A 20,866-nucleotide genomic window follows, 5' to 3' on the forward strand; every position below is an offset into this window, starting at 1 on the left:
AGACCATGCTAGCTGTGCCAGGAGAATTTATTTAGGTTAGTGAGACCACAGGAAGTGCCAACAGCAGCACTACTGAGGTAGGGGACCGTGGTGGTCCCCGGCTCTTGTCACCAGCCCCACACCCCCTGTGGCAGGCAGGTGTCAGAGGATGTGAGATCCTTGTGCCCATAGAGGCTGTGAGCGTGGGTGGGCACCTGGCAGGAGGTGGCAGGGTTGAGCTGTACCGGCTGGGCACAGCCTTCACCTGCCCAGCCACGGTAGCAGTGGCAGCGGAAAGCAGCCCATGGGCCAGCACCGGGGCCAAGGTGCAGGAGGCTGCCCAGGTCGTGGGGCTGCCGGCGCACACAGCGCCCGTGTCCATGGCACTGTCCATAGCTGCATTCTCGGGCTGCTGCCGTCACGTTGGCCACGTAGGGACCCAGGGTGGACACGAGGTAGTGGCGCAGGCTGGTACAGCTTTCCTGGGGAGGAAGCACCAGTGAGAACCCGCCCCAGCAACAGAGACCTGGCCAGCCCTACCTGGTGGGCACAGGGGATGTGGCCATCCTGTACATCCCATGCCACCTCCTGCTGCCCACTGCCTCCAGTGCTGCCAGGGGCCATACTCACAGCCGAGTGCGAGTACGACATGTCTCCCCAGAGCACGAGTCCCGACGCTCCCAGTGCCGCGCTCTCCCCAATGGTGTGCACCAGGTCAGCCTGCCGGGAACAGAGACATGACCGGTCTGGGGGACACAACCTCTGTCCCCGTGCCAACCGCATCGCCCCCACGGCCAGCTCCGGCCCCACGGTGCTTACCAGCTGCAGGAAGCGGGATGAGCGGCGGTAGGAGAGGCGGGAGTAGGCGATCACGGGCAGGAGGCCGTCGGGCCCGAAGGCGGCCACGCGCAGGGCCTCGCGCAGCCGGTGGTGCACGTAGCGGCGGCGCAGGGTGGGTGGCAGCGCCAGCGGCAGGTAGATGCTGGGGTAGAGGGCGGAAGAGGCGGCCCAGAGCCAGCCCAGATGGTTGTTACGCTGCACCTCTGCCGGCTGGCACTGCCCGGTGTAGTTTGCCTCCTTGGCCCAGTTGGTGTTGAGGCAGTTGGGAAAGCGGTAGAAACCCCAGAGCCCTCTGGGGCGCATGGCTCGGCCCACCAGGAGTGTCTCCTCCATTAGAGCCTGTGCCGCCTGCTCGAACTCCAGCTGGGCCAGTTGGAGCTGCCGCCGTGCCGGCAGGATGCCGTGCTGGCTCCGCACCCACTGCTCTGAGGCTGTCCGGTACATCTTTTTGGCCCCCCAGTTCTGGGCCCATAGAGGCCTCCACTCCTCCCAGTCTACTACGGCCAAGCCATGGAAAGCAGGTCGCAGGAGGAGGCGGATGTCCTCGGCCACCCTGTTGATGTGGGCCTCCAGTGAGACACGCTGGGGGATGCCCCCATTGTGGGGGACACCCTGCTGTGACAGGTAGGGGTACAGCCCAAACTTGTTCTTGTAGAAGATGGTGATGTTCTGGCCGGCAAAGTGGCCACCCTGGTTCTCCACGATGCCGTAGTCGCTGAGGGGCAGCCCCACACCAAAGCGGTGCTGGCAGCGGCTGGTGGGGACGTTCCACACCACGGCAAAGGGCTGCCCGCCTGCCAGGGGCGCGGGTGCTGGGCTCTCCTTGCTGGCTGTGCCCAGCGCCAGGCAGGCCCACAGTGCCAGCACCAGCACCATCCCGCCTCACCAGCTGCTTGCGGGGCCGGCACCCTGTGAGGAAAGGAGAGCCGTGGGAGTGAGGCTGTGGGATGCAGTGGGCATTCCAGCAGTGCACTCGACCCTGGCACACAGTGGGCTAGGATTGGCCACAGAGGCTGGGATGTCCTGCAAGCACATGCTATCCACTCCAAAACCTGACAGGACTTGGGGGTTTGAGACCCCTCCTGCCTCAGCACAGCCAGTGTTACCTCTGCCTGCTGCTCTCTGCTGCTGAGATCCTGCTTGCACCACCACAGCCGTGGCACAGCTCCAGAGTGGCACTGCAAGCCACTGGTGCTGGTGCCTCAATTTCCCTGCTGGCTTCCAGTCCTGCCTGTAGTGGAGGCACCGAGACTCCCTGGTCCCGGTTTTCAGCACAGTGCTGAGCCAGGCTGGGTGACCTACTGAAGGACTCAGTCCCCCCAAGAGGCATGGTGGGGCCAAAGGGGCAGCTCTGTCCCTCACAGTTCAGGCAGGGCCAGAGGGGTCTGGTGCCCCTGCCCGGTGCTGGCCAGCTGCCCAGAATGAGGGGATTAGGCAGGGAATGGGCCCAGGGCCGCGTGATACAGCAAGGGCAGTGCTAATCCCTCGATGCGAGGCTGGATGCTCCCTCTGACCTTCCTGCTCCTGTGCCTCTGGCCCTCACTGACGCCGGCTGCCTTAGGGGGGCTTGGCCACCTGCCCCCCTCGCTGTGCAGTGCAGGGGACTCAATTCTGCAGCCCCACCACCATACCCTACTCCCACAGTGCCACCCCAGCCATCCTGTGCCTCAGTTTCCCCAGGCTGCTCAGTGACGACAGCTGTGACCATGCTGGAGGCCACCACACGCCATCAGCCCCAGCTGCCTCACAGCAAATCCTGAGTGGAGGAGACACTGGTGGCACTGGGCAGTGCTCCTGGGGACTCGTGCCAGCCCCTCAGCCTGGGGTGGACCTGGCTACCCACCATGCTGGTGGTCCCAGAGGCCCAGCCAGGCAAGCTGGGGGCCAGGCAGGAGCAGAGGTAGCGTGCCCAGGTAGGGCAGGGTATGAGAACCACCTCCCTGCCAGCACCACTCCCTCAGCATTGGGGCCAGGGTGAACCACGGAGGCTGGGGGAGCTGGTGCCAGCCCTGAAGAATGGCAGGCAGTCAGGCAGTGCTGCGGCGGGCAGCTCCCACCCACGCTGCTTTTAATCACCAGCTTGGGGCCTCAGCCCCTCAGATGTCCTTCTTCATCCAGAAGATGGGGAGCCCTTTGGCATCACGGTGTGGGGATTCCAGGAGGCTCTGCTCGCTGCTCTCAGCCAGGACACCCCTTGCCCAGATCACAGTTGGTGGGGGAGGTGGTGGGGGGACAGTGAGGGGCTGGGGGGGAGGCGGGGGGGCAGCAGGTACCCACGGCCTGGCGGTGGTGGCAGTGGCAGCCCCAGAAGGGGCGGAGAAGAGCCGCAGCACCTCAGAGGATATAGCTGGGCTGAGAAAGGCCACGTTCTGCACCGGCTCACCCAGGACATAGCCCAGGTGGGCATAGAAATGCTGCTTGTCGTGGGTGGTGAGGTGCAGGCAGTGAAAACCCCGGGCCCGGGCCCACTGCTCAGTGGCCTCCATCAGCCGCCGCCCATAGCCCTGGCCCCGCAGCGCCCGGGCCACCACCACACTCTCCACAAAGAGGTCATGGGGACAGCCAACCACACGGGAGAGTCGGACATGGCCCACGAGCTCGCAGGGCCCCTCCTGGGCGGCAGGGGTCTCGCTGGGGCCCTGGCTCCGCAGCAGCAGCAGGCAGGTGGGAAAGGCGTCCGAGGAGCGCTGGAGTGTGTGGAGCCGCGACGCCCGGCTCTTCCCCCACTCCTCGCCCAGCAGCTTGGCACAGGCTTCCAGCAGCTCCGGCCTCTGGTGCAAGGGGACCAAGCTGAGCTCCTCTGACACGGAACCCATTCTTCTCACTGACAGGAAACCAAGCAGGTCACAGCTTAGAGGCAATAAGGCACAGACCATGCATTTGTTCCCCCCAGCCCGACACCAGCCCCAATACAGGTGCGGTTCCCCAGCCGCACAGCCAGATGAGTTCATGGAGCTTTGGTGGGTCCAAGGGCAAACAACAGATTCATGGCAGGGAAGTGGCATATGGTGCCAGCTCCAGGAAATCATGCCATGAAACCTGCAGAAAGGTCTAGCGCTGCCAAACCAGCTGAGGGCCAGGAGGCACAGTGCTAGCCTTGCCTCCCCTGCCATTAGCTCCTGCTACTTCAGAACCCAGGAGACCAGCCAGCTCATCACTCATGTCCTCAAAGTCAGGGCTCTGAGGAGCCCAAATAGCCTCTGAGAGGTCAGAAAATCCCTATCCTACTGCATGCCATGAGGTCCCATCTCAGGCTGGCCGTTCCCCTTGCAAAGGAGAAGCCGCAGGCAGAAGGCAGGAGAAACCACTATGCCAGTTGATTAACTAGGATTGAGCAAACTGCCCCACTTCCCCTCTGGGGGCTGGGGATGGCCTGAGCCTGCTGTCCCACACCCTAGGTGCTGCCAAGAGGCATGGTGGGGTCACCCCCCTAGCTCCAAGACTCCTGACTCAGCCCAGCCTGCAGTGTCCCCTTCAGAGGCCAGACCCTACCAACACTCCTGAGTGGGTGATGGTTTCCTTCCATCTGCCCAGCAAAGCCACACCAGGACTCCCACAGCATTTGCTTGCCACCCACCATGACTTCACCCACCCTCCCTGTGCTCATTCCGCTGCTACCAACCCTGTCTGCACACACCCAGCCCACAGGCACCCTGCTCACATCTGTACCTTGCTCACACCTGTACCTGCTCACACCCACCCTGCTCACACCCACCCTGCTCACTCACCCTGCCCTCTGCTGCTGGCTCCTTTGTCCCGGATGCCAGCACAGCAGGAAGCAGCCCCGGCTCATGACCAACCACAGCGCCTGGTTCTACTTCCCCGGTGTGAATGACACGTCTGTCAGGGCCCCACACAGCACACCCCACTTCCCACGCTGCACCCCCACACAGGCCACTCACCCTGCCTGTACCCCGATTGCTCCAAACCACAAACCAGCACACACACACACACAGTCTGAAACAGCATCACCCAGCTGATCGCTGCCCCCACCTCATGGCTGCACCTCCTGGTCCCGACCCCACCACTGACCCTCACTGACCACCCAACACTCACCTCACCACTGACCTGTCATCTGACCTGCCATTGACCCCATCAGTGACCCCACTGCTCACCCATCACTGACCCCATCCCTGACCCCATCCCAGACCCCACTGCTCACCCATCCCTGACCCCATCCCTGACCCCACTGCTCACCCATCCCTGACCCCATCCCTGACCCCATCCCTGACCCCATCCCTGACCCCGCCCACCAGCCCATCATTGACCCTATCACTGACCCCAGCATTGACCCATCATTGACCAATAACTGACCCATCATTGACCAATAACTGACCCATTATTGACCCATCACTGGGCCACCACCGCGCCCCTCTCCCTGCCCTTCTCCCCGTGGCGCTGCCCTGCCCCAGCCCGGTCCCGCCCGTACCGTTCCTCGGCCCCGCCGGCCCCGTCACTTCCTCCGGCCCGCCCGGCCCGCCCGCGCCCTCTGGCGGCCGGAGGACGCACCGCCCGCGCCCCCGGAGCCTAGCGCTGCCCCCCAAATTGCCGCACGGACCCACCGTGACAGGCACACCCCACCCTGACCTGCCCAGCCCTCCGCAGCGTCTCCAGTGCCAGGGACACCGAGCCCTACTGGGCAGAGCTGCAGTGCTGCAGCTCTCCTCTCTTCTGGAGCTGGGCTGCCCAAGGCTGTTTTGGGGATGTCCATCTTCACGCCCTCCTCTCCTCCCCAGGGAGTGAGACACTGTGCGGGAGCTCTCCATCCGTCTCTTTCAAGTCGTGATGGGGCTTACAGTGGGCACCACAAAGAAGATGTTGAAGCAGGAGGTGCAGGACAGCTCTTTCACCTGCATGACCAGAACACCGTTCTTCCCTGACTCCTTCTGTGCCAAAGAGATTGCACATAATAGAATTTTTGCACAAAAGCAGATGTTAGATCTTTAGAGCATCACCTGTCCCAGACAGACAGACACTATCCCAGCATGGCCAAGGACGGGTCCCTGGAACTCCACAAAGGACATGGGAAAGGACCAGAGGCCATGCCCGACAGTGGAGGCTGGTTAAGGGTCCCTGAGGGGCAGAAGGAGTTGATCGTGATTTCAGAAGTAGCAACCACCGTCACTGTCACCACGGGGGGCTGCCAGCTGCAGGACTGGGCCCGAAGGGCCATGGGGGGCAGAGGAGGCAGCGCTGGGGGGCCCGGGGCTCTGAGAACTGGCCCTGACGAGTGCCCGGTCCCTGCGGCAGAGACCCCCGCCCAGCACAGGGACCGGTGGGGCGGGGCCACCGGCAGGGGCGGGGCTACGTGCCTCGTGACGTCACACCGAGTGATAGCGCGGCCGCCGGACGGGGGGGGCAGGGCGCGCTTCCGGGACCGGGAGGCGGTGCCGAGGGCCAATAGGAGGCGGGATCCTGCCGCCCACAGCCAATAGGCGCTGTCGGGGGCGTGGCCTGAGCCTTGCCGGCGGCGGGGGGGGCCCACGTGCGGCGGCAGCATGGCGGCAGCGGCGGGCGGCAGGAGGGCCAAGGCCCCGCGCGGGGCGGCGGCACGGCGGCGGCCGCGGCCGGTGGTAAGGGCCGGACCGGGCCGAAGGGAGAGAGGGAGGCGGGTGAAGAAGAGCTATGTCGCCGCGGCCGCCGCCGTGACGCTTTCGCTGCGCCCGTCCCGTCTCGTCTATCGCCCCATTTTGTTCCGCAGGCACCGGCCGCCGATGGAAGACCGCGGGCGACGGCCGGTCGGCCCGCCGACGAGGAAGTGTCTAGCGACTCCGAGACAGAGAGGTAAGGACTGCGCCTGGGGACTGCCGGTACCGTAGTGGGGCGCCGATACCGGGGGATGCCTGTACCGGCGAGGATGCCTGTACCGGAGAGGGTGCCGGTACCTGTGGGGTGCCGGTAGCGATGCTCACGCACGCGTGTCTCTGCAGCCCGTTATTGGAGCGGCGGCGGCGGCGAGAGGCAGCGGAGGAGGAGGTGGAGGAGACGCCGCAGGAGAAGAAGCTGCGCTTGGCCAAGCAGTACCTGGAGGAGCTCCGCCAGCTCGGTGAGTCCCGCCCGGCGCCCGTGTCCCGCGGGGCGGCCCCGGGCGCTGAGCCCGAGCCTCATGCACTGTCCCGCGGCAGAGGAGGAGCGGGCGGAGGAGGAGGAGGAACTCGAGCCGGCAGATCTCATCGGCGACCGGCTGAAGGAGGACGTGGTGAGCGGGGGGGGGGCGGACGTGGCGTCTCGGTCCCGTTGACGGCGGCGGGCTCGGTCCCCTTACCGCGGGACCGGGACTGAGGCCACCTCTGCTGAACCTCTCCCTTCTTCCCCAGTTGGAGCAGAAAGGCCGGCTACAGCGCCTCGTCGCCAAAGATGTAAGTGCCCGGTGCTGGGGGTGCCAGACTGCAAGAGCCAGCTTAGGGGACACTAAGGCACAGCCAGCATGCTACAGCCTTTCTCCCTGCTGCTGGCATCCTGGAGAAGGCAGGGTGCTGTGCTGGAATGCTTCTGTGCCTGGGGAAGGGTCCTGGGCAGCCCAGTTCACATCCTGCTCTTCCTGCAGGTACAGCCTCCAGATGCAGCCAGGATCCGTGTGCTGAGGGGACACCAGCTGCCTGTTACCTGCCTCGTCATCTCTCCTGATGATAGATTCATTTTTTCTGCTTCCAAGGATGGCTCCCTCATCAAATGCAAGTGTTCACCTGGGGCTGCCACTGGCTATTCTCAAGCCGAAGCCCTGCAGGGACCCAGGTGCCCACTGAGGTGGCTTGGGTCTTGGCTGTTCTTGGATTGTGGATAATTCCAGGCTCTGTGGAAGGCTAATTGACACTTCTGGGAGTGGTGGGAGGCTCCCAGAGGCTGATTGTGATGACTTTCCTGCAGGGGAGGTGGACAGTGGGAAGAGGCTGTGCGTGGTGCCCGGCGGGAAGAAGGGCACGGAGGAGCGGCACATGGGGCACGCATCCCATGTCCTTTGCATGGCCATTTCATCAGACGGCAAATACCTGGTACGGGGACAAGGCTGGAGAGATGGCCATGGGAAGTGTTCTCCCAGGGTCCTGGGGGTAGAGTCTTATGCCCAGCTGTTCCTTGCTGGGTTAAAGTAGCGCCTACCCCCTGCTGGGTCACAAATGGGTCCCTGGGACACCCAAAGCCCATGGAGCGGAGGCAGGACAGGGCTGTTGGTCTCCAAGGTGCAGATCTCAGGCATCCCCTGCTGTCTGCCAGGCTACGGGAGACAGGAACAAGCTGATCATGATCTGGGATGCAGCCACCTGCAAGCGCCTGCACATCTTCACAGGGCACCGTGACGCTGTCTCAGTGAGTTGGGGGCATTGGGCAAGATGCCTGTAGGGTCAGGTAGCTGTGTCCTCCTCAGTGTCCCTCACTGCTGTACCATGTCTGTCCATCTGTCCCCAGGGCCTGTCCTTCCGAAAGGGCACACACCAGCTGTACAGCGCTTCCCACGACCGCTGTGTCAAGGTCTGGGATGTGGCAGAGAACGCATACGTGGAGACTCTGTAAGACCTGGGGCAATCCCACTGACCCTTCCAAGGGATGCCCAGAAGCCCTGAGGAGGTGAGGGGGCAGAGAGCCATGCTTGCCATAGCTCTTTGTCATCTCCTTCTCCAGGTTCGGACACCAGGACATCATCACAGGGCTGGACAGCCTGAGCCGGGAGTGCTGTGTGACAGCAGGGGGACGGGATGGCACTGTGCGGCTCTGGAAGATCCCTGAGGAATCACAGCTCGTGTTTTCTGGGCACCAGTAGGTCTGGGATGGAAGAGGGGGCTGTGGGCAGGTGTGTCCAGCTGGGGCAGTGGGGTATGTCTGCCAGGCATCACCAGAAGCACCCTGGGGATGCTGATGCCCTGGTGAGCCCTTGTCCCCTAAGCCGGATCCCAGGGCACACTTGCAGCTTCTGGCAATTGCCTCTTCTCTTCACAGAGGCTCCATCGACTGTATCCAGCTCATCAACGAGGAGCACATGGTGTCTGGTGCTGATGATGGGTGAGCACGGGGCCAGGATGATGCCTGGGGTGGGCAGGGTGTCCCCTCAGCCCCCTCATCCCTCACGTCCCTTGCAGGTCTTTAGCCCTGTGGGGGCTGACGAAGAAGAAGCCGCTGGCACTGGCACGGCAGGCGCACGGTGAGCAGGACACCCAGGGCCTGCAGCAGCCCTTCTGGATCGTGGCGGTGGCTGCCCTGCGCAACAGTGACCTCCTGGCCACAGGTGTGTGACAGCTGCTTTTGGCAGCCTGTGGGGAAATGTGTCCTGCTCCCATTGCTGGGCTGGGGTGCATGACAGTCTCCTCTCTGTGCCCCAGGGTCCCACAGTGGCAGTGTGAAGCTATGGAAATCTGGTGAAGGATTTCGGAAGCTGGAGCACCTCTTGGACATCCCCTTGGTATGGATGGATGGGCAGGTTGGGAATTCTGGAGCTGGGCTGGGGAGTCTCTCAGAAGGGGCTTCCCTCCTTGGGAAGCTTGAGAAGCCTGTGGGAGCCCTTCACCCTGCTCTGTCCCCTCCAGGTGGGTTTTGTCAACAGCCTCAAGTTCTCATCAGCTGGTGACTTCCTGGTGGCTGGCATTGGGCAGGAACACCGGTACTGTCCCCACTCCCTGCTGCTGCCTGGGGGTGCAGCTTCCCCCTCCTCTGGGTCTTGTTGGAGGGTGACCCCCCCATCTCTCTCATCTACAGGCTCGGACGGTGGTGGAGAATCAAAGAAGCAAAAAACAGTATCTGCATCATCCCCCTGAAGCAGAAGAACACAGCCTCTAGTCCTGAATCCCCTGTCAGCTCCTAGGCCCCTGTCCCTGGAGCCACTGGAGCAGGTTCTTCTGTGCCTGGAGCTGTGCCCCCAATCCTTGGTGCAGCCGCCACCCTGAGGTCAGCAGGATGTGAGTGGGGGTTGTCACATTGCCCCCATGTCTTGATGTGGCTCTGCCCTCTGCGAGGGTCTGTCCCCTTCTCTCAGGTTTGGCTGTACCTGAGCTCTGGAACAATCCATTTTGTAAAAAAAACACCACCAAAACCACTTTATTTACATAAATTACAAAAAAAAAAAAAAATCACACTTTTGTTCACAGAAAAAGTCTACTCTTAAAAACTTTGTTGGGCTCAAATACCTGGGTCCTGGTGCTTGCCCTGAGCCTCCAACGCCCCCCGGGGCTCTGCAGGGGCTGGGGTCAGCGGGCATTTGTCTGCCCCTGCTTCTGCCCTGTCTCCCACAAAGGGATGAGAAGCGCCACACACAGTGAGGGAAGTGATGTGGAGGCTTGGGCCCGGCCCAGCCACGCTCAGTGGCTCTCCTGAGGCCAAAACCAGGAGGAAAAGGGGAAAAGGCAAAGCACTGGGGAAAGGGTGATGTGGTGCAAGGCTTGGCACAGAGGGTGATGGGAAAGGCATGGCCCTGGGAAGGTGGGGTGGGCGATGGGGAGAGGGCAGTGTGAGGCACCACAGCAAGGGAGTGGGGGGCACAGCGATTGGCACAAGCGAAAAGCAAGAGGTGGAACGTGGCTTGGCGAGAGGGAGTCGAGTTGTGCGCTGGGGCTGGGGGCAAGGGGCAGAGGATGCGCCCCGTGGCTCTGTGCAGGCAGGTCTGCACCAGGGCTCAGTGCAAGGGACAAGGAGAGGGTATTTGTGCCACAGCTCAGTGCGAGGTCCGTGCGATGTGCACTACGGCTCAGTGCAAGGGATGGGGGGACATTCTCCATGGCTCAGTGCAGGGGGTGAGGTGCACAATGGCTCAGTGCAGGTGACAGAGAGGGACGTGTGCCGTGGCTCAGCTCGGAGCGGGGATGTTCACCATGGCTCGTGGGTGGAGGACAGGGTACATGTAACGTGGCTCAGTGCAAGGGAAGGGTGACACGTACCGTGACCCGACATGAGGGATGTGTAGCTTGTGCTGGGGCAGGGACTGAGCCTCCCAGCTGCACCTGGCACCTCAGTGGGCCGTGCTGCAGGCACTGCTCTCCCTGGGGAAGCAGTGGGGGTGCCGTGTGGCAGCACCACAGCCTGGCCTCCGTCCTTCACAAGGATGACGTTGTGGAATCCACCACCTCACGCCCGTTGCACACCGTGGGCACGTATGGCGAGGCTGAACCTGGACAGGAAGGTGGCAGACAGGACTGGGTTGGGGTCTGGCAGCAGCACCCCCAAGCATGCCATGGTAGTGGTGCCCAGGGAGCTGGGGTGGAGGGTGCCCAGGGTGGTCATGTTCCCTGGAGCTAAAGAGTGCCTCAGGTAGTGACAGGCACCTTGGGGCAGCTGAATCCCCTCTGCTGGGGTGGAGAGAGGCCTTGTCCACTCAGCAATGATGGCCCCCCAGGAGCAGTACCCCTCTGGCAGCTGTGCTGTCCTGATAAGGCACTGGGACAGAGGACAGGGAAGAGCCACTGGGGATACTGCATCTTTCATTCTCCCCCCTTTCCCACTTTGCCCTACCACACACCCCACTTTTCTTCAGGAACCCGTGCTGGGGTGCCCACACACACCCCCCACCAGGAAATGGATGCTGTCCCCCAACCCTTTCCCAGCCCCACCATGCTCACCATGGGACTGGCTGGAGCTGGCTGCTGCCACACTGAACCGAGCGGTGCCCACACGGTGACTGGCCACGTTCTTCTGCGGCTGGAAGAGTATGATGTGGAGCTTGGGGGTGAAGAGGCAGCCGAGGACCACGGTGCCGCTGAGGCTCACCGAGATGCACATGGTGGTGGTCTGGACCTGGAGACAGGGGTGGGCATCAGGTGCTCCACCCATCAGCCCTCTGCCCCAAGCAGGGCAGGATGAAGCCCATACTGTGGCACTGGCCGGCCCCACTGGGCACAGCCTGCACCCTGCAGGGACAGCCCACCCCACACCACATCCCTCTGTCAGGGTGGTCCTGCAGGAGACCCATGGGCAGGGTATGGACACTGCTCTGATGGGGACAGGTTGCCCCTGCAAAGCAGGTACACCCTGAGGAGCAAACCCCAGCCCTGCCCACATGCTGCTTTGTGGCACTGCCTGGGGCCAGAACCTGCACTCCCCCATAGCGGTGCCCACTCCCTCTGGAGGTGCAGGTCCTCTCTGGAAGCCCCTGACTGCAGCTGCCCCCACCAATTCCTCAAGACCCATCAAGAATATGTTTGGTTGTCTGTGCCAGGGGTCTTGAGGTGCTGCAGGATGCACCCCATGCTACCCAGTTCCTGGCACTGCTCGTCAGCCCAGGGACCAGGCTGGCCCTGGGGCTGGCATTCATGCTGGGGTATGGTGTCTGGATGAGCCAGGGGCTGTCTCATGCTTTTGTGTCACCTGGCTGAAGGATGACTATCATACTTCCATGGTCTGGCTATGGTGAATCTCTGGAGGTCTCAGGGCCATTTCCCATCCTCATCCTAGCAAAGGAGGGAGGGGGGCAGGTCCTCTCTCCAGGACTCATTGCCCCATCAGCCACAGCCCCTCAGGACCCTTCACCTGGTGCTGAATTACCCAGTGCAGAGGTGACCATCACCAGGTATGTGGATAAAGACCCTTCCCCAGGCCCACACATCTCCTAATCATGGACCCTGCATGGCCCAAATCTCCAGGACCACTTAGATCAAGCCCTGTCAGAGCCCCCTCATTGCTCCAGCTCTTACACGGTAGTCGCTGGAGGTCACGTAGAAGATGGGCAGGAAGGCCAGCCAGATGATGCAGGTCGTGTACATGGTGAACCCAATGAACTTGGCCTCGTTGAAGTTTTCTGGACATTTCCGTGTCTTGAAGGCGTAGACCGTGCAGAGGACAATCAAGAGGACATTATAGGTGAGCGAAATGAGCATGTTGGAGTCACGGTTGTTGCACTTGAGGGTGACAATGTACCTCTTGTCAGGCTCAGTTTCCTTGCCCGTGCCAGGGGTCTCCACCAGGAGCCAGATGATGACGATGATCAGCTGGCAAGAGATGAGGGCCATGCAGATGACCACCTGCGACGTTGGGCTTATGAAGCGGGGGCGCTGGACCCCCTCCTTCACCCCGCTGAAAATCCTGGCGATGCGGTTCGTCTTGGTCAAGAGGGCTGAGTAGCAGACGGCGAAGGACGTGCCCAGCCCCAGGCGCCGCAGCGTGCACACCCCGGTGGAGGGCTTTGCGATGAAGATGAAGGTCATGCTGTAGCACATGAGGACCCCAGTCAGCAGAATGTAGCACAGCTCTCGTCCAGAGGCCTTCACTATGGGAGTGTCGTTGTTCTTCACGAAGACTCCGATAACGAAGAGGGTGGAGATAAAACCCAGGCAAGAGATAGTGACGGGACCAATGGCCCAGACGTCTTTCCAGCGGATGTACTCTTGGGGCAGCTCGTAGCAGCCATTCAGGGTCTCATTGGGCCAGTAACCAAGACCACAGTCCATGCAGGTGAACTCATCCAGCAGGTACTCGTAGGGCTGGCAGGGGATGCAGATCCAGCAGCAAATGTCTCCAGGCTGCATGCTCTTGATCTCATTCTTCTTGCAGGGATCGCTGCACTGGGACACAGGAGTGGAGGTCTCAGCCCAGGGGATGAGGCTGGTGTCAAGGATGAGCCCCTCTGCCCAGTAGCCCACTTTCTGGTACCGGTACCGCCCGTCCACATAGTGGTAATTGAAGATGTTGTAGCGCCCGATCCCATCGCCGTAGCGGTCAAATCGAACAACGCTCTCGGTGTCCGCTGGCCTGAATGGAGCTGCGGGGAGGAGAAGGGGAGACAGTCACTGCCTTAGGGCAGGAGAACACTCCCTCCAGGCAGGGCTCTTCCAAAGGATCACATCCCACCATGGCTACAGGTAAATGTCCATCCTGTTTCCTGCCTTCACTCCCATTCTTGCTGCCTATGCACGTGTTAGGAGCAGGAAAGCAAAGGTGGAGAGCTACCCACCTGCCCGACAGGCTGTCAGCCCCAGCCAGCTCTGCAGGGACAGAGGGGATTTGTGCAGCCTCCACGGCTCTCAGTGACTCTTGGTAGCCAAGACACCCTCAGCCCAAGTCACAGAGGACATGCTTCTAATTCACCCCAGTCTACATGGGTCCCTGATCACAGGGATCCCTCCAAGTTAATCCCTGAAATGTGAATAAATCATGATGCTTGCAAGGACCTGTGTTCTTGAGGGACCCTTGTGGGGCTGGTCCCTCCCAGCTGTACCAGGATGGTGTTGGTGGTCAGCTTCTCCACCCACACATTTCCACTGGGGACAGAAAGCTTGGATTGCCTCACAAGGATGATGGTGGGCTGTTGGCACCTCAGGACAACCACAGCCCTGGACATGGGTAGGCTAGTGGAATTAGAGGGTTTAGGGTCAAATTTGGGCCTCCTTCTTTCCTATCTTCCACCTGTCCCTTTCCAGTTTGGCAGCCAAACCCCATCTCCATTTTGGACTCACCATCAAAATTAACATTGAGGATAAAGTCCTTGTAAAACCTCTTGCCATTTACAGGCTTCATGGCATCACAGAGCTTGGTGGAGTTGGGGCACAATGTCCGGTGCATGTTGTGAAGAGAGTGAGCCATGGCATAGACTGCATTTACCACAAAGGTGATCTTGGACTCTGGCTCAAACTTGCCTGTCTTGAGGGAGTACCGGCTGCAGTCCTGTGTGTGGAAGCTGCACCTAAACTTCTGCTCCCAAAACTCCCGAAACCAGGGATTTCGGCTGTTATTGTAGGGGTGGAGGTTACGGAAGTAGGAAGCAAACTCCTTAATGGGGTAGGCTGCCAGTTCGATGGTGATGGCTCCCTCTGCCACTGCTTCGCTCCCGGCCACCACGCTCTCCAGGGCTCCCCACCCGTCACTGGCCACCCACATGAAGGACACATTGGCTCTCTGGGCAGCTGTCAGCAGCTCCCGGGCGTCTTCACTTCGGGTGAATAGCACGACCACTCTGGCATTGGGCTTCTGCAGCAGGGCCCGGACCACTCCATCGTAGGTCTTCTTGTTCATGGAGCGCCCCACCTTCTCCGAGGTGGCGATGCAGATGTTGCGCATGCGGGCTTCTTGCTCAAAGGCCTCGATCCCCGTCTCCCCATAGTCACCCTCTGAGGCCACAGTGGAGACGTAGGTCCAGTTGAAGAAGCGGAGGATCTCTGCCATGGCTTTGGCTTGGTAGAAGTCTGGTGGGACAGTGCGGGCAAAGTAGTCATAGCGGGACTTGTCGCTGAGCTTGGCACTGGTGGAGGCATAGCTGATCTGTGGGATCTGGAAGAGCCGCAGCAGGTTGGCCACCTGCATGGAGGAGGAGAGGTGAGTGGTGGCCAGCAAGGGACATTCCTATGGGGGACCCCTGCCCAACACCCAGTGTTGCACGATGCTCCCAAGCACAACCCTTGGGCTGATGAGCAACCCATCCCAATCCAGAGCATCCTGATCTGTGGAGGGACTGGAGAGGAATGGATGGCACATTCACGGAGTGCCTGAGCCCTCAGACATATTGTTTTTTGGGTTTTTTTTTTTAGTATTTCAAGCATTTCCTTCTGAAATTTGGGGCTCAGGAGAGGACAAAAGCAGAAAGTCTGACATAGGTGACCTGTGGGAGATGCTTGATGGCAAGGAGAAAGCCAGGATGCCTGGCAGCCCTACAGCACAGGGGGAATTCTAGGGGCTGGGAGCCAGGACAGAGTTCCCCACCACGCTGGGGGATGCTGCAGAGCTGGGTCAGGGGACAGTGCTTGTGCATCCCACACTGGGAGCTCAGCGGGACTGGCACCTTCCAGCCACTCAGCAGAATACCTCCTTAGCTTCAAAGGGCAAAAAAGCCCCACTAATGAGACTGTTAAAACCCAGGCTCTGGGTCTCGAGTGGGCCAGCGGGGCTGCCAAGCCTGCCCACATCTCACTTCTCCCCAGGCAGGAGACGTAGCTTCATTAACGTGGACAAATGATCTTGACGATAAATTCCCCTAATAGCAAGAATGTCCCTGAGCGCAGTGATGCCGCTGTCTGTCCTCACCATGCATGGGAGCTGTCAGCCTGCCATGTCCCTTCAGTGCCCCCTGAGCTCCCCAGCCGGCCCATATTCTGCCCCTGCTGACACCTGCCTGCCCAGGGTTGGGACATGGGGACATGCTGTGTTCCCAGCAAGGGAAGGGACAAGTGCCAGGATGGGCTGGGATGCTGCCTCCATCATGCAGTCCCAGCTTCTTCTGCCCCATAGCTGGAGGATGCAGGGACCCCAGGGAGCAGGACACACAGTCTGACACACCCTGGGGACTCATTAAATCTCAGCAAGCATGTGGCCCACCGGCCACCCCTGTGACTCAGCTGATGCTGCTGGCTGCCTGCGTCCTCAGGGGATGCTCTTCTCCCTGCTGAAACCAGCCTCCAGGTGCATAGAGCTGTGGTTTTGGGGTCTGAGATGCACTCCACCCAGGGTCACAGCCAGGTCTGAAGTCTGAGGTGCCTGTTCCTATGGGATCATTGGGGACAGGGGGACACTTCTCCTCGGAGCTCACCCTGCCTTAGCCAGGCAGCCCTGTGGCTGAGCCCCTCACAGGTGCATGTCCCTTGCAGCACCTCGCAGGCTGCAGTTTGGAGGGGCAAGGGGGACAGTGTCCCCTCACACAGCTCTGCCTGGCACAGTCCAGATGTGAGCTGGGCTGAGGAGCTGCACCCCCTTGACCCCAGGAGAGGAATAAACAAACACCTGTCCCCATGTGAGGCTTAGCTCCTATGGCTTATGGAGTGTTGGGGGACTCCCACAGCCCGCAAGGGATCCTAACCACATGCCCCACAGTCACAGAGAGATGGCTCACTCATGTGCCTGCCTGGCATTCCCTCCCCACTGGAGAAAGGGGCAGAGCATCACCATGAGTGAGCTTCCCTGTGCCACACTGGCAGTGGCATCACTGCACTGCTGCCAAGGTTTTATCCCCTTCCCCCACTTCAGCCCCTGGCTCCATCCGAGCCCCTCTTGCCTGGGAGGTACCTGGATGGAAACGTCACTGTAGGAGCCCCCGATGACACCGGTGATGGCAGTGGGAATATCATCATGGACAGCGTAGGAGCCATCAGGGCAGATGTGCTCAGAACCATCCACCCTGGTAAGGGAGGCACGGACGAAGTCAAGGGACTGCTCTAGGGCATAGGTGTCCTTGGAACAGGTGTCGAGGATGTGAGCACCCAGCTTCACCCCTGGCAGGATGCTCCCGTCCTTGTTGATCTCGTCCAGGGCGAAGAGCATGGCCTCCAGGCGCTGGATGCCCCGGTGTTCGTTGATCTTGCCGCAGTCTTCACTCCCCACTCCTTTCTCATGGACAGGGAAGAGGCCCCCAATCACCAGGTCCCCATCCATGCTGATCTCCTTCTTGCCAGCCATGCCGTGCCCAGCAGCCAGACAGGTGGCCAGGTGCATCAGCCCCAGCCAGGCGGCCAAGGGGACCGCCATGGGGTGTGCTGGTGCTGGCCGGGGGACCCACACCACCCCGTGTCACCCGCTGCCACCCGTCAAGGTGAGGGCAGGCAGTCCCCAGGCATTGGGTGGTGGGGGATGGCACGGCGTGGTGTCGGTGGGAGAGAGGTTGTGCCACCCCGGCAGAGCCCTCAGCACCTGGAAAAGCAAAGGGAAAAGTTGATGGGTCTGCGGGACGCAAGGCACGACAGGGACGGGGCAGTCAGTGCTGCAGGGAGAGAAGGGGCATGAGCCTGCCTGTGCCCCCCAGCTGGGATGCCCTTAGGAAAATCCCCTGAGCAAGGCAAAGTGAGCAGGTGCAGTATCTCCCACAGTGACCCAGACCCCTCAGGACAGACACAAGTGACACAGATGCCAGGGCACAAGGAGAGGCACAGGGACTGCTCTCCCCACAGCACCCCCAGGGGCGCACTGGCATTGGGGTGGGCACAGGGCTGGCCCCTCTGGCAGCATCAGTCCAGAACAGCCTGAAGGGGAACAGCTTGACAGCCCTAAAATATCATGGAGGGGGAAAGAGCCAGGGATGTCACCTGGCATAGAGAGGCTGAGCTGGGCAGATAGAGCCAAGGCCAGCTCCAAGCTGAGCCCCCAGCCCACACAGCAGCATCAGAGGTGATGACAGATCCCAACCTCCAGCCAAGAGCACTGCCAAAAGCAGCCAGCCATGAGCCCATCGTGCCCACAGCACCCAGTGCCCACAGTATTTTAATCTCCATCCCATTGGCCCTGGGTTCCCCCCTTCTTGTTGTTGCCCTTGGGCTGTCCGTGGCATCAGGGCTGGAGCAGGGACTCGCCACTGGCTTCACCCTCACACAGCAACACAGGGTTCTGGCAGTCACGGTGCTTTAGAGTCTGTTCTCTCACCACCGCCCCTTCCTTCCCTGTATACTAAATTCAGAGATTTCAGTAAAAGTAAGAGCCAGGTTTGCTGACTCCCTCTGCAGAAAGCACGGAGGCGCGGGGGAATCAAAGGCTTTTGCAGCAGGCAGGCCTTGTTTTGGCAGAAGATGCAGTCCCCTCTGAGATTGGTTGTCTTTTCCCAAATCACAGGAGAGATTTGTTTCCCATTTGAAGCTGACTGCTGAAATCCCATGGGGCTGGCATTTCAGGGACCATGGGAGAAGGAGACCCCTTGGCAGTCCAGAAGCCTCAGGCTGCTCTGGAACGGGAAGCTGCTGATGCTGTGGCTGGACCACAGCCTCTCCCACAGCCCAGCAGTGCTTGTGGGGGCACAGAGGGTGGGAGGGGGATGCCACAGAGCGCTGCCCCCCCTGCAGTTCCCTGCAGCCCATACTGAGGCTACTCTCCCTGGGAAGGAGGAGGGGACCTCTTGATGCCCCCATGCTGCTCCCAGACAGGTGATGACTGTGCTGGAGGAGCCCTCCAGCAAGCAGCCAGAGCTGGCAGTGATGCCCAGGGGGATGCAGGCAGCAGTGTGGCACAGAGTGTAATGGGGTGGGGTGGGGTGGCACATGCAGACCTCCTCCTGTTCCTCCATGCCCCTAAGTGCCTGTTCTCAGGTGCTGTCTTCTGCTGCTGAGCCACATCTGTCTCAGGGCATCTCCTACCTGACCCTCCAGTGAGAAGGGCTTTGGAGAAGAGAGAAGGAAGGGTCCCAGCCTTATTTCAGGAATAAATGCTTCTAAGGGACCCAGGGTTTCCTCAAGCAGGAAAGAGGCCACAGGCACGCAGATTATTGATGAAGCCCATCAGCAGCAGGCTGAGCCTGGCACAGGGGTCCGGTGGCACTGGGAACCCGGGTCCCTGTGGTCCAGGTCTTTTGGGGCAGTTGACAGGAGTCACCAGATGAAAGGCACCTTCAGGCCAAGCTCCTCTGAAGGGCAAACCATCACCCACCCGGCAGCAAGCCACGATGCACTGTGAACAGGGCTGCCACCATTCCCGCAGCAGCTCAGCTGGACTGGTTTAGTGCCGGGGGGATGACAGACGGCGGGGAACCTCTGGAGAACATCTGGGGAAGCGAAGCACCGGTAGGGCAGAACCAATTCCAGCCCGACGGCCACGGTACGGCGGGAAGCTCCTGCCAGCTGCGGGCAGCCTCTCCTCCCGGCCTCATCGCGAGTGGGGTGGGTGAGAAGGGGCCGTGACTCCTCCGTGCCCGGAGCGCTTCCCACCCCCTGCCAGCCCTGACCCCTGCGACACCAGCATCCCTGGGGGTGTGTGACACCCGGGGCGTGTGCGAGAGCGGCAGTGCTGCGGGGGAGCGGGGACAGTGTCACCTCCCGCGGAGGTCCCGGAGGTCCCACCGCCACCGAGGTCTGACAGGAGCCCCCAGCTCTCTCCTGCACAAGGGGTGCCAGCCCCGGTGCCCGGCGGGGCCGAGGCGCCTCCCCGGGGCGCTCCCGCGGCGCCCCCGCCCCGGCGGCCGCCCCATATCCCGTCCCGAACGCGCCCCGAGACGCGGCTGCCCCGGCCCCCTCAAAGCCCCGGCTCTCCGCAGCCCGGACAGCCGGACGGGAGAGCCGGGGGAGCAGCAAGGGCGGGGGTCTGTCCTCGCCGGCCGGGCGGTGACCCCGCTTCCCTGCTCCGGTGCCGGCGGGCAGCCCCGGCCGGGGGCTGCGGCGGCGGGTCCCGCTGAGTGCCCGCTGCGGGGCTCGGGGCTGCCGGATCACGGGGAGACGAGAACCCCCCAGACCGTTCTCCCGGAGCCCCGCGTCTTGCGCCGGGCGAGTGGGAGCGGCGGGAGCAGCCCCGGTGCCACCCTGACCGCCCGCATCCCCGGCCCCTCCTGTGCCGGTGCCCGTGCCCACGCTCTGCTCTCTTCCCGCAGCTCCGGGAGCCCCGGTACCGGGGCACCTGTCCCCGAGCCCCGCCGTGGCGCTGCCCCGACGGCTGCGGGGGATCGCAGGTCTCCGTGCCGCTCCACCGCCGGCACCGGGGCTCTGGAGACGGCGCCGCGCCGCCGGAGCACGGCGCGAACCGAGGTCACGGCGATGGGAGCGCCGGGCTGGGACCGCAGCCCTTACCTGGGCCCGGCGGACTGTGCCTGGAGCCGGTGCCGGTGCCGGTGCCGCGGCTGTCTCGGAGCTGCGGCTGCCACCGCCTCCCGCCGCCGCCTCTGACACTCCGCCAGCCCCAGCAGAGCGGAGCCGCTCCGCCCCCCGCCCGGCCCGGCCCGGCCCCCGCCCCGGTCCGGCTCGGCCCGGTGAGCAGCAGAACCCCCGCGGCCGCCCCGAGTGCCCCCCGCTCGCTCCGACACCGGCTGAGCCGGGCAGGGCACTGCCGGGACAGGGGCAAAGCCGGGATTAGATAGAGCTAGGTCCCGGCCGGGCACGGGCAGGACACGGGCAGGACACGGGCAGGGGAGGCAGGAACGGGCAGGACATGGATGGAGAAGGTGGAACACAGGCAAGACACAGCCAGATCCAGGCAAGGGATGGGCAGACTGAGCCAGAGCACCGGCAGGATGCAAGCAGGACATGGCCAGAGAAGGCAGGACACAACCAGATCCAGACAGGACACAGGGAAGACATGGCTAGATGCAAGCAAGGAATGGTCAGATGCAACTTTGGCACAGGCAGGACACAGCCAGAGCAGGCAGAACCTGGCAGACCTGGCAGGGCACAGCTCAACACCTGGTCCCCTGGCCCCAGAGCTCCCAGCTCATTCCCAGCCCAGTGAGAGGGGTCTCGGCCCCAGA

At 62.2% G+C, this 20,866-nt stretch overlaps 4 protein-coding genes across 8 annotated transcripts; 1 reads left to right on the top strand and 3 right to left on the bottom strand.

The window, feature by feature from the left end:
- Positions 1-9: 9 nt before the first annotated feature.
- On the bottom strand, positions 10-6,781 carry LOC107210418 (hyaluronidase-3-like). Of its 2 annotated transcripts, XM_033517447.1 has the most exons (4): positions 6,705-6,781; positions 799-1,728; positions 610-699; positions 10-461 (listed from the first exon to the last, which is right to left on the bottom strand). In XM_033517447.1, exons 2-4 carry the CDS (start codon positions 1,693-1,695, stop codon positions 108-110), a joined length of 1,341 nt encoding a protein of 446 aa, XP_033373338.1. In that variant the 5' UTR covers positions 1,696-1,728; positions 6,705-6,781; the 3' UTR covers positions 10-107. The 2 variants fall into 2 exon arrangements, with proteins under 2 accessions (XP_033373338.1, XP_018863661.1); XM_019008116.2 differs by lacking the exon at positions 6,705-6,781 and having other exon boundaries at positions 799-2,730.
- NAA80 (N-alpha-acetyltransferase 80, NatH catalytic subunit) lies at positions 2,855-6,242 on the bottom strand. 4 transcript variants are annotated; one of them, XM_033517449.1, is made up of 3 exons: positions 5,775-6,242; positions 5,249-5,669; positions 2,855-3,643 (listed from the first exon to the last, which is right to left on the bottom strand). In XM_033517449.1, exons 2-3 carry the CDS (start codon positions 5,583-5,585, stop codon positions 2,916-2,918), a joined length of 1,065 nt encoding a protein of 354 aa, XP_033373340.1. In that variant the 5' UTR covers positions 5,586-5,669; positions 5,775-6,242; the 3' UTR covers positions 2,855-2,915. The 4 variants fall into 4 exon arrangements, with proteins under 4 accessions (XP_033373340.1, XP_033373341.1, XP_033373339.1 ...); XM_033517450.1 differs by lacking the exons at positions 5,249-5,669; positions 5,775-6,242 and adding exons at positions 4,548-4,633; positions 5,156-5,228; XM_033517448.1 differs by having other exon boundaries at positions 5,249-6,242.
- On the top strand, positions 6,318-9,875 carry RRP9 (ribosomal RNA processing 9, U3 small nucleolar RNA binding protein). Its single transcript, XM_015640492.1, has 15 exons — positions 6,318-6,392; positions 6,521-6,603; positions 6,750-6,865; positions 6,945-7,018; positions 7,137-7,178; positions 7,367-7,493; positions 7,687-7,811; positions 8,032-8,124; positions 8,224-8,324; positions 8,437-8,571; positions 8,752-8,814; positions 8,892-9,037; positions 9,132-9,211; positions 9,336-9,409; positions 9,505-9,875. Exons 1-15 carry the CDS (start codon positions 6,318-6,320, stop codon positions 9,608-9,610), a joined length of 1,440 nt encoding a protein of 479 aa, XP_015495978.1. The 3' UTR covers positions 9,611-9,875.
- Positions 9,814-20,289, bottom strand: GRM2 (glutamate metabotropic receptor 2). Its single transcript, XM_015641211.1, has 6 exons — positions 20,193-20,289; positions 16,723-17,343; positions 14,187-15,024; positions 12,429-13,492; positions 11,358-11,532; positions 9,814-10,909 (listed from the first exon to the last, which is right to left on the bottom strand). Exons 2-6 carry the CDS (start codon positions 17,179-17,181, stop codon positions 10,836-10,838), a joined length of 2,610 nt encoding a protein of 869 aa, XP_015496697.1. The 5' UTR covers positions 17,182-17,343; positions 20,193-20,289; the 3' UTR covers positions 9,814-10,835.
- Positions 20,290-20,866: the final 577 nt, after the last annotated feature.

The sequence above is a fragment of the Parus major genome, chromosome 12 (genome assembly GCF_001522545.3).
Source record: "Parus major isolate Abel chromosome 12, Parus_major1.1, whole genome shotgun sequence".
In the NCBI taxonomy this organism is placed as follows: domain Eukaryota; kingdom Metazoa; phylum Chordata; class Aves; order Passeriformes; family Paridae; genus Parus; species Parus major.

What these genes read in the sequence shown, in the direction of transcription:
- LOC107210418 (XM_033517447.1), bottom strand. Translation starts at nt 1,695, where the DNA reads ATGGTGCTGGTGCTGGCACTGTGGGCCTGCCTGGCGCTGGGCACAGCC. An exon ending in CATCCCGCTTCCTGCAGCTG is followed by an intron (nt 700 to 798) that starts GTAAGCACCGTG and finishes TGTTCCCGGCAG; the next exon opens with GCTGACCTGGTGCACACCAT. An exon ending in TGTCGTACTCGCACTCGGCT is followed by an intron (nt 462 to 609) that starts GTGAGTATGGCC and finishes CTTCCTCCCCAG; the next exon opens with GAAAGCTGTACCAGCCTGCG.
- RRP9 (XM_015640492.1), top strand. Translation starts at nt 6,318, where the DNA reads ATGGCGGCAGCGGCGGGCGGCAGGAGGGCCAAGGCCCCGCGCGGGGCG. An exon ending in AGCGCCTCGTCGCCAAAGAT is followed by an intron (nt 7,179 to 7,366) that starts GTAAGTGCCCGG and finishes CTCTTCCTGCAG; the next exon opens with GTACAGCCTCCAGATGCAGC. An exon ending in CATCAGACGGCAAATACCTG is followed by an intron (nt 7,812 to 8,031) that starts GTACGGGGACAA and finishes GCTGTCTGCCAG; the next exon opens with GCTACGGGAGACAGGAACAA.
- GRM2 (XM_015641211.1), bottom strand. Translation starts at nt 17,181, where the DNA reads ATGGCGGTCCCCTTGGCCGCCTGGCTGGGGCTGATGCACCTGGCCACC. An exon ending in ACAGTGACGTTTCCATCCAG is followed by an intron (nt 15,025 to 16,722) that starts GTACCTCCCAGG and finishes TCCTCCATGCAG; the next exon opens with GTGGCCAACCTGCTGCGGCT. An exon ending in CCTCAATGTTAATTTTGATG is followed by an intron (nt 13,493 to 14,186) that starts GTGAGTCCAAAA and finishes TCCTCCCCGCAG; the next exon opens with CTCCATTCAGGCCAGCGGAC.
- NAA80 (XM_033517449.1), bottom strand. Translation starts at nt 5,585, where the DNA reads ATGGAGAGCTCCCGCACAGTGTCTCACTCCCTGGGGAGGAGAGGAGGG. An exon ending in GCCGGCGGGGCCGAGGAACG is followed by an intron (nt 3,644 to 5,248) that starts GTACGGGCGGGA and finishes GTTTCCTGTCAG; the next exon opens with TGAGAAGAATGGGTTCCGTG.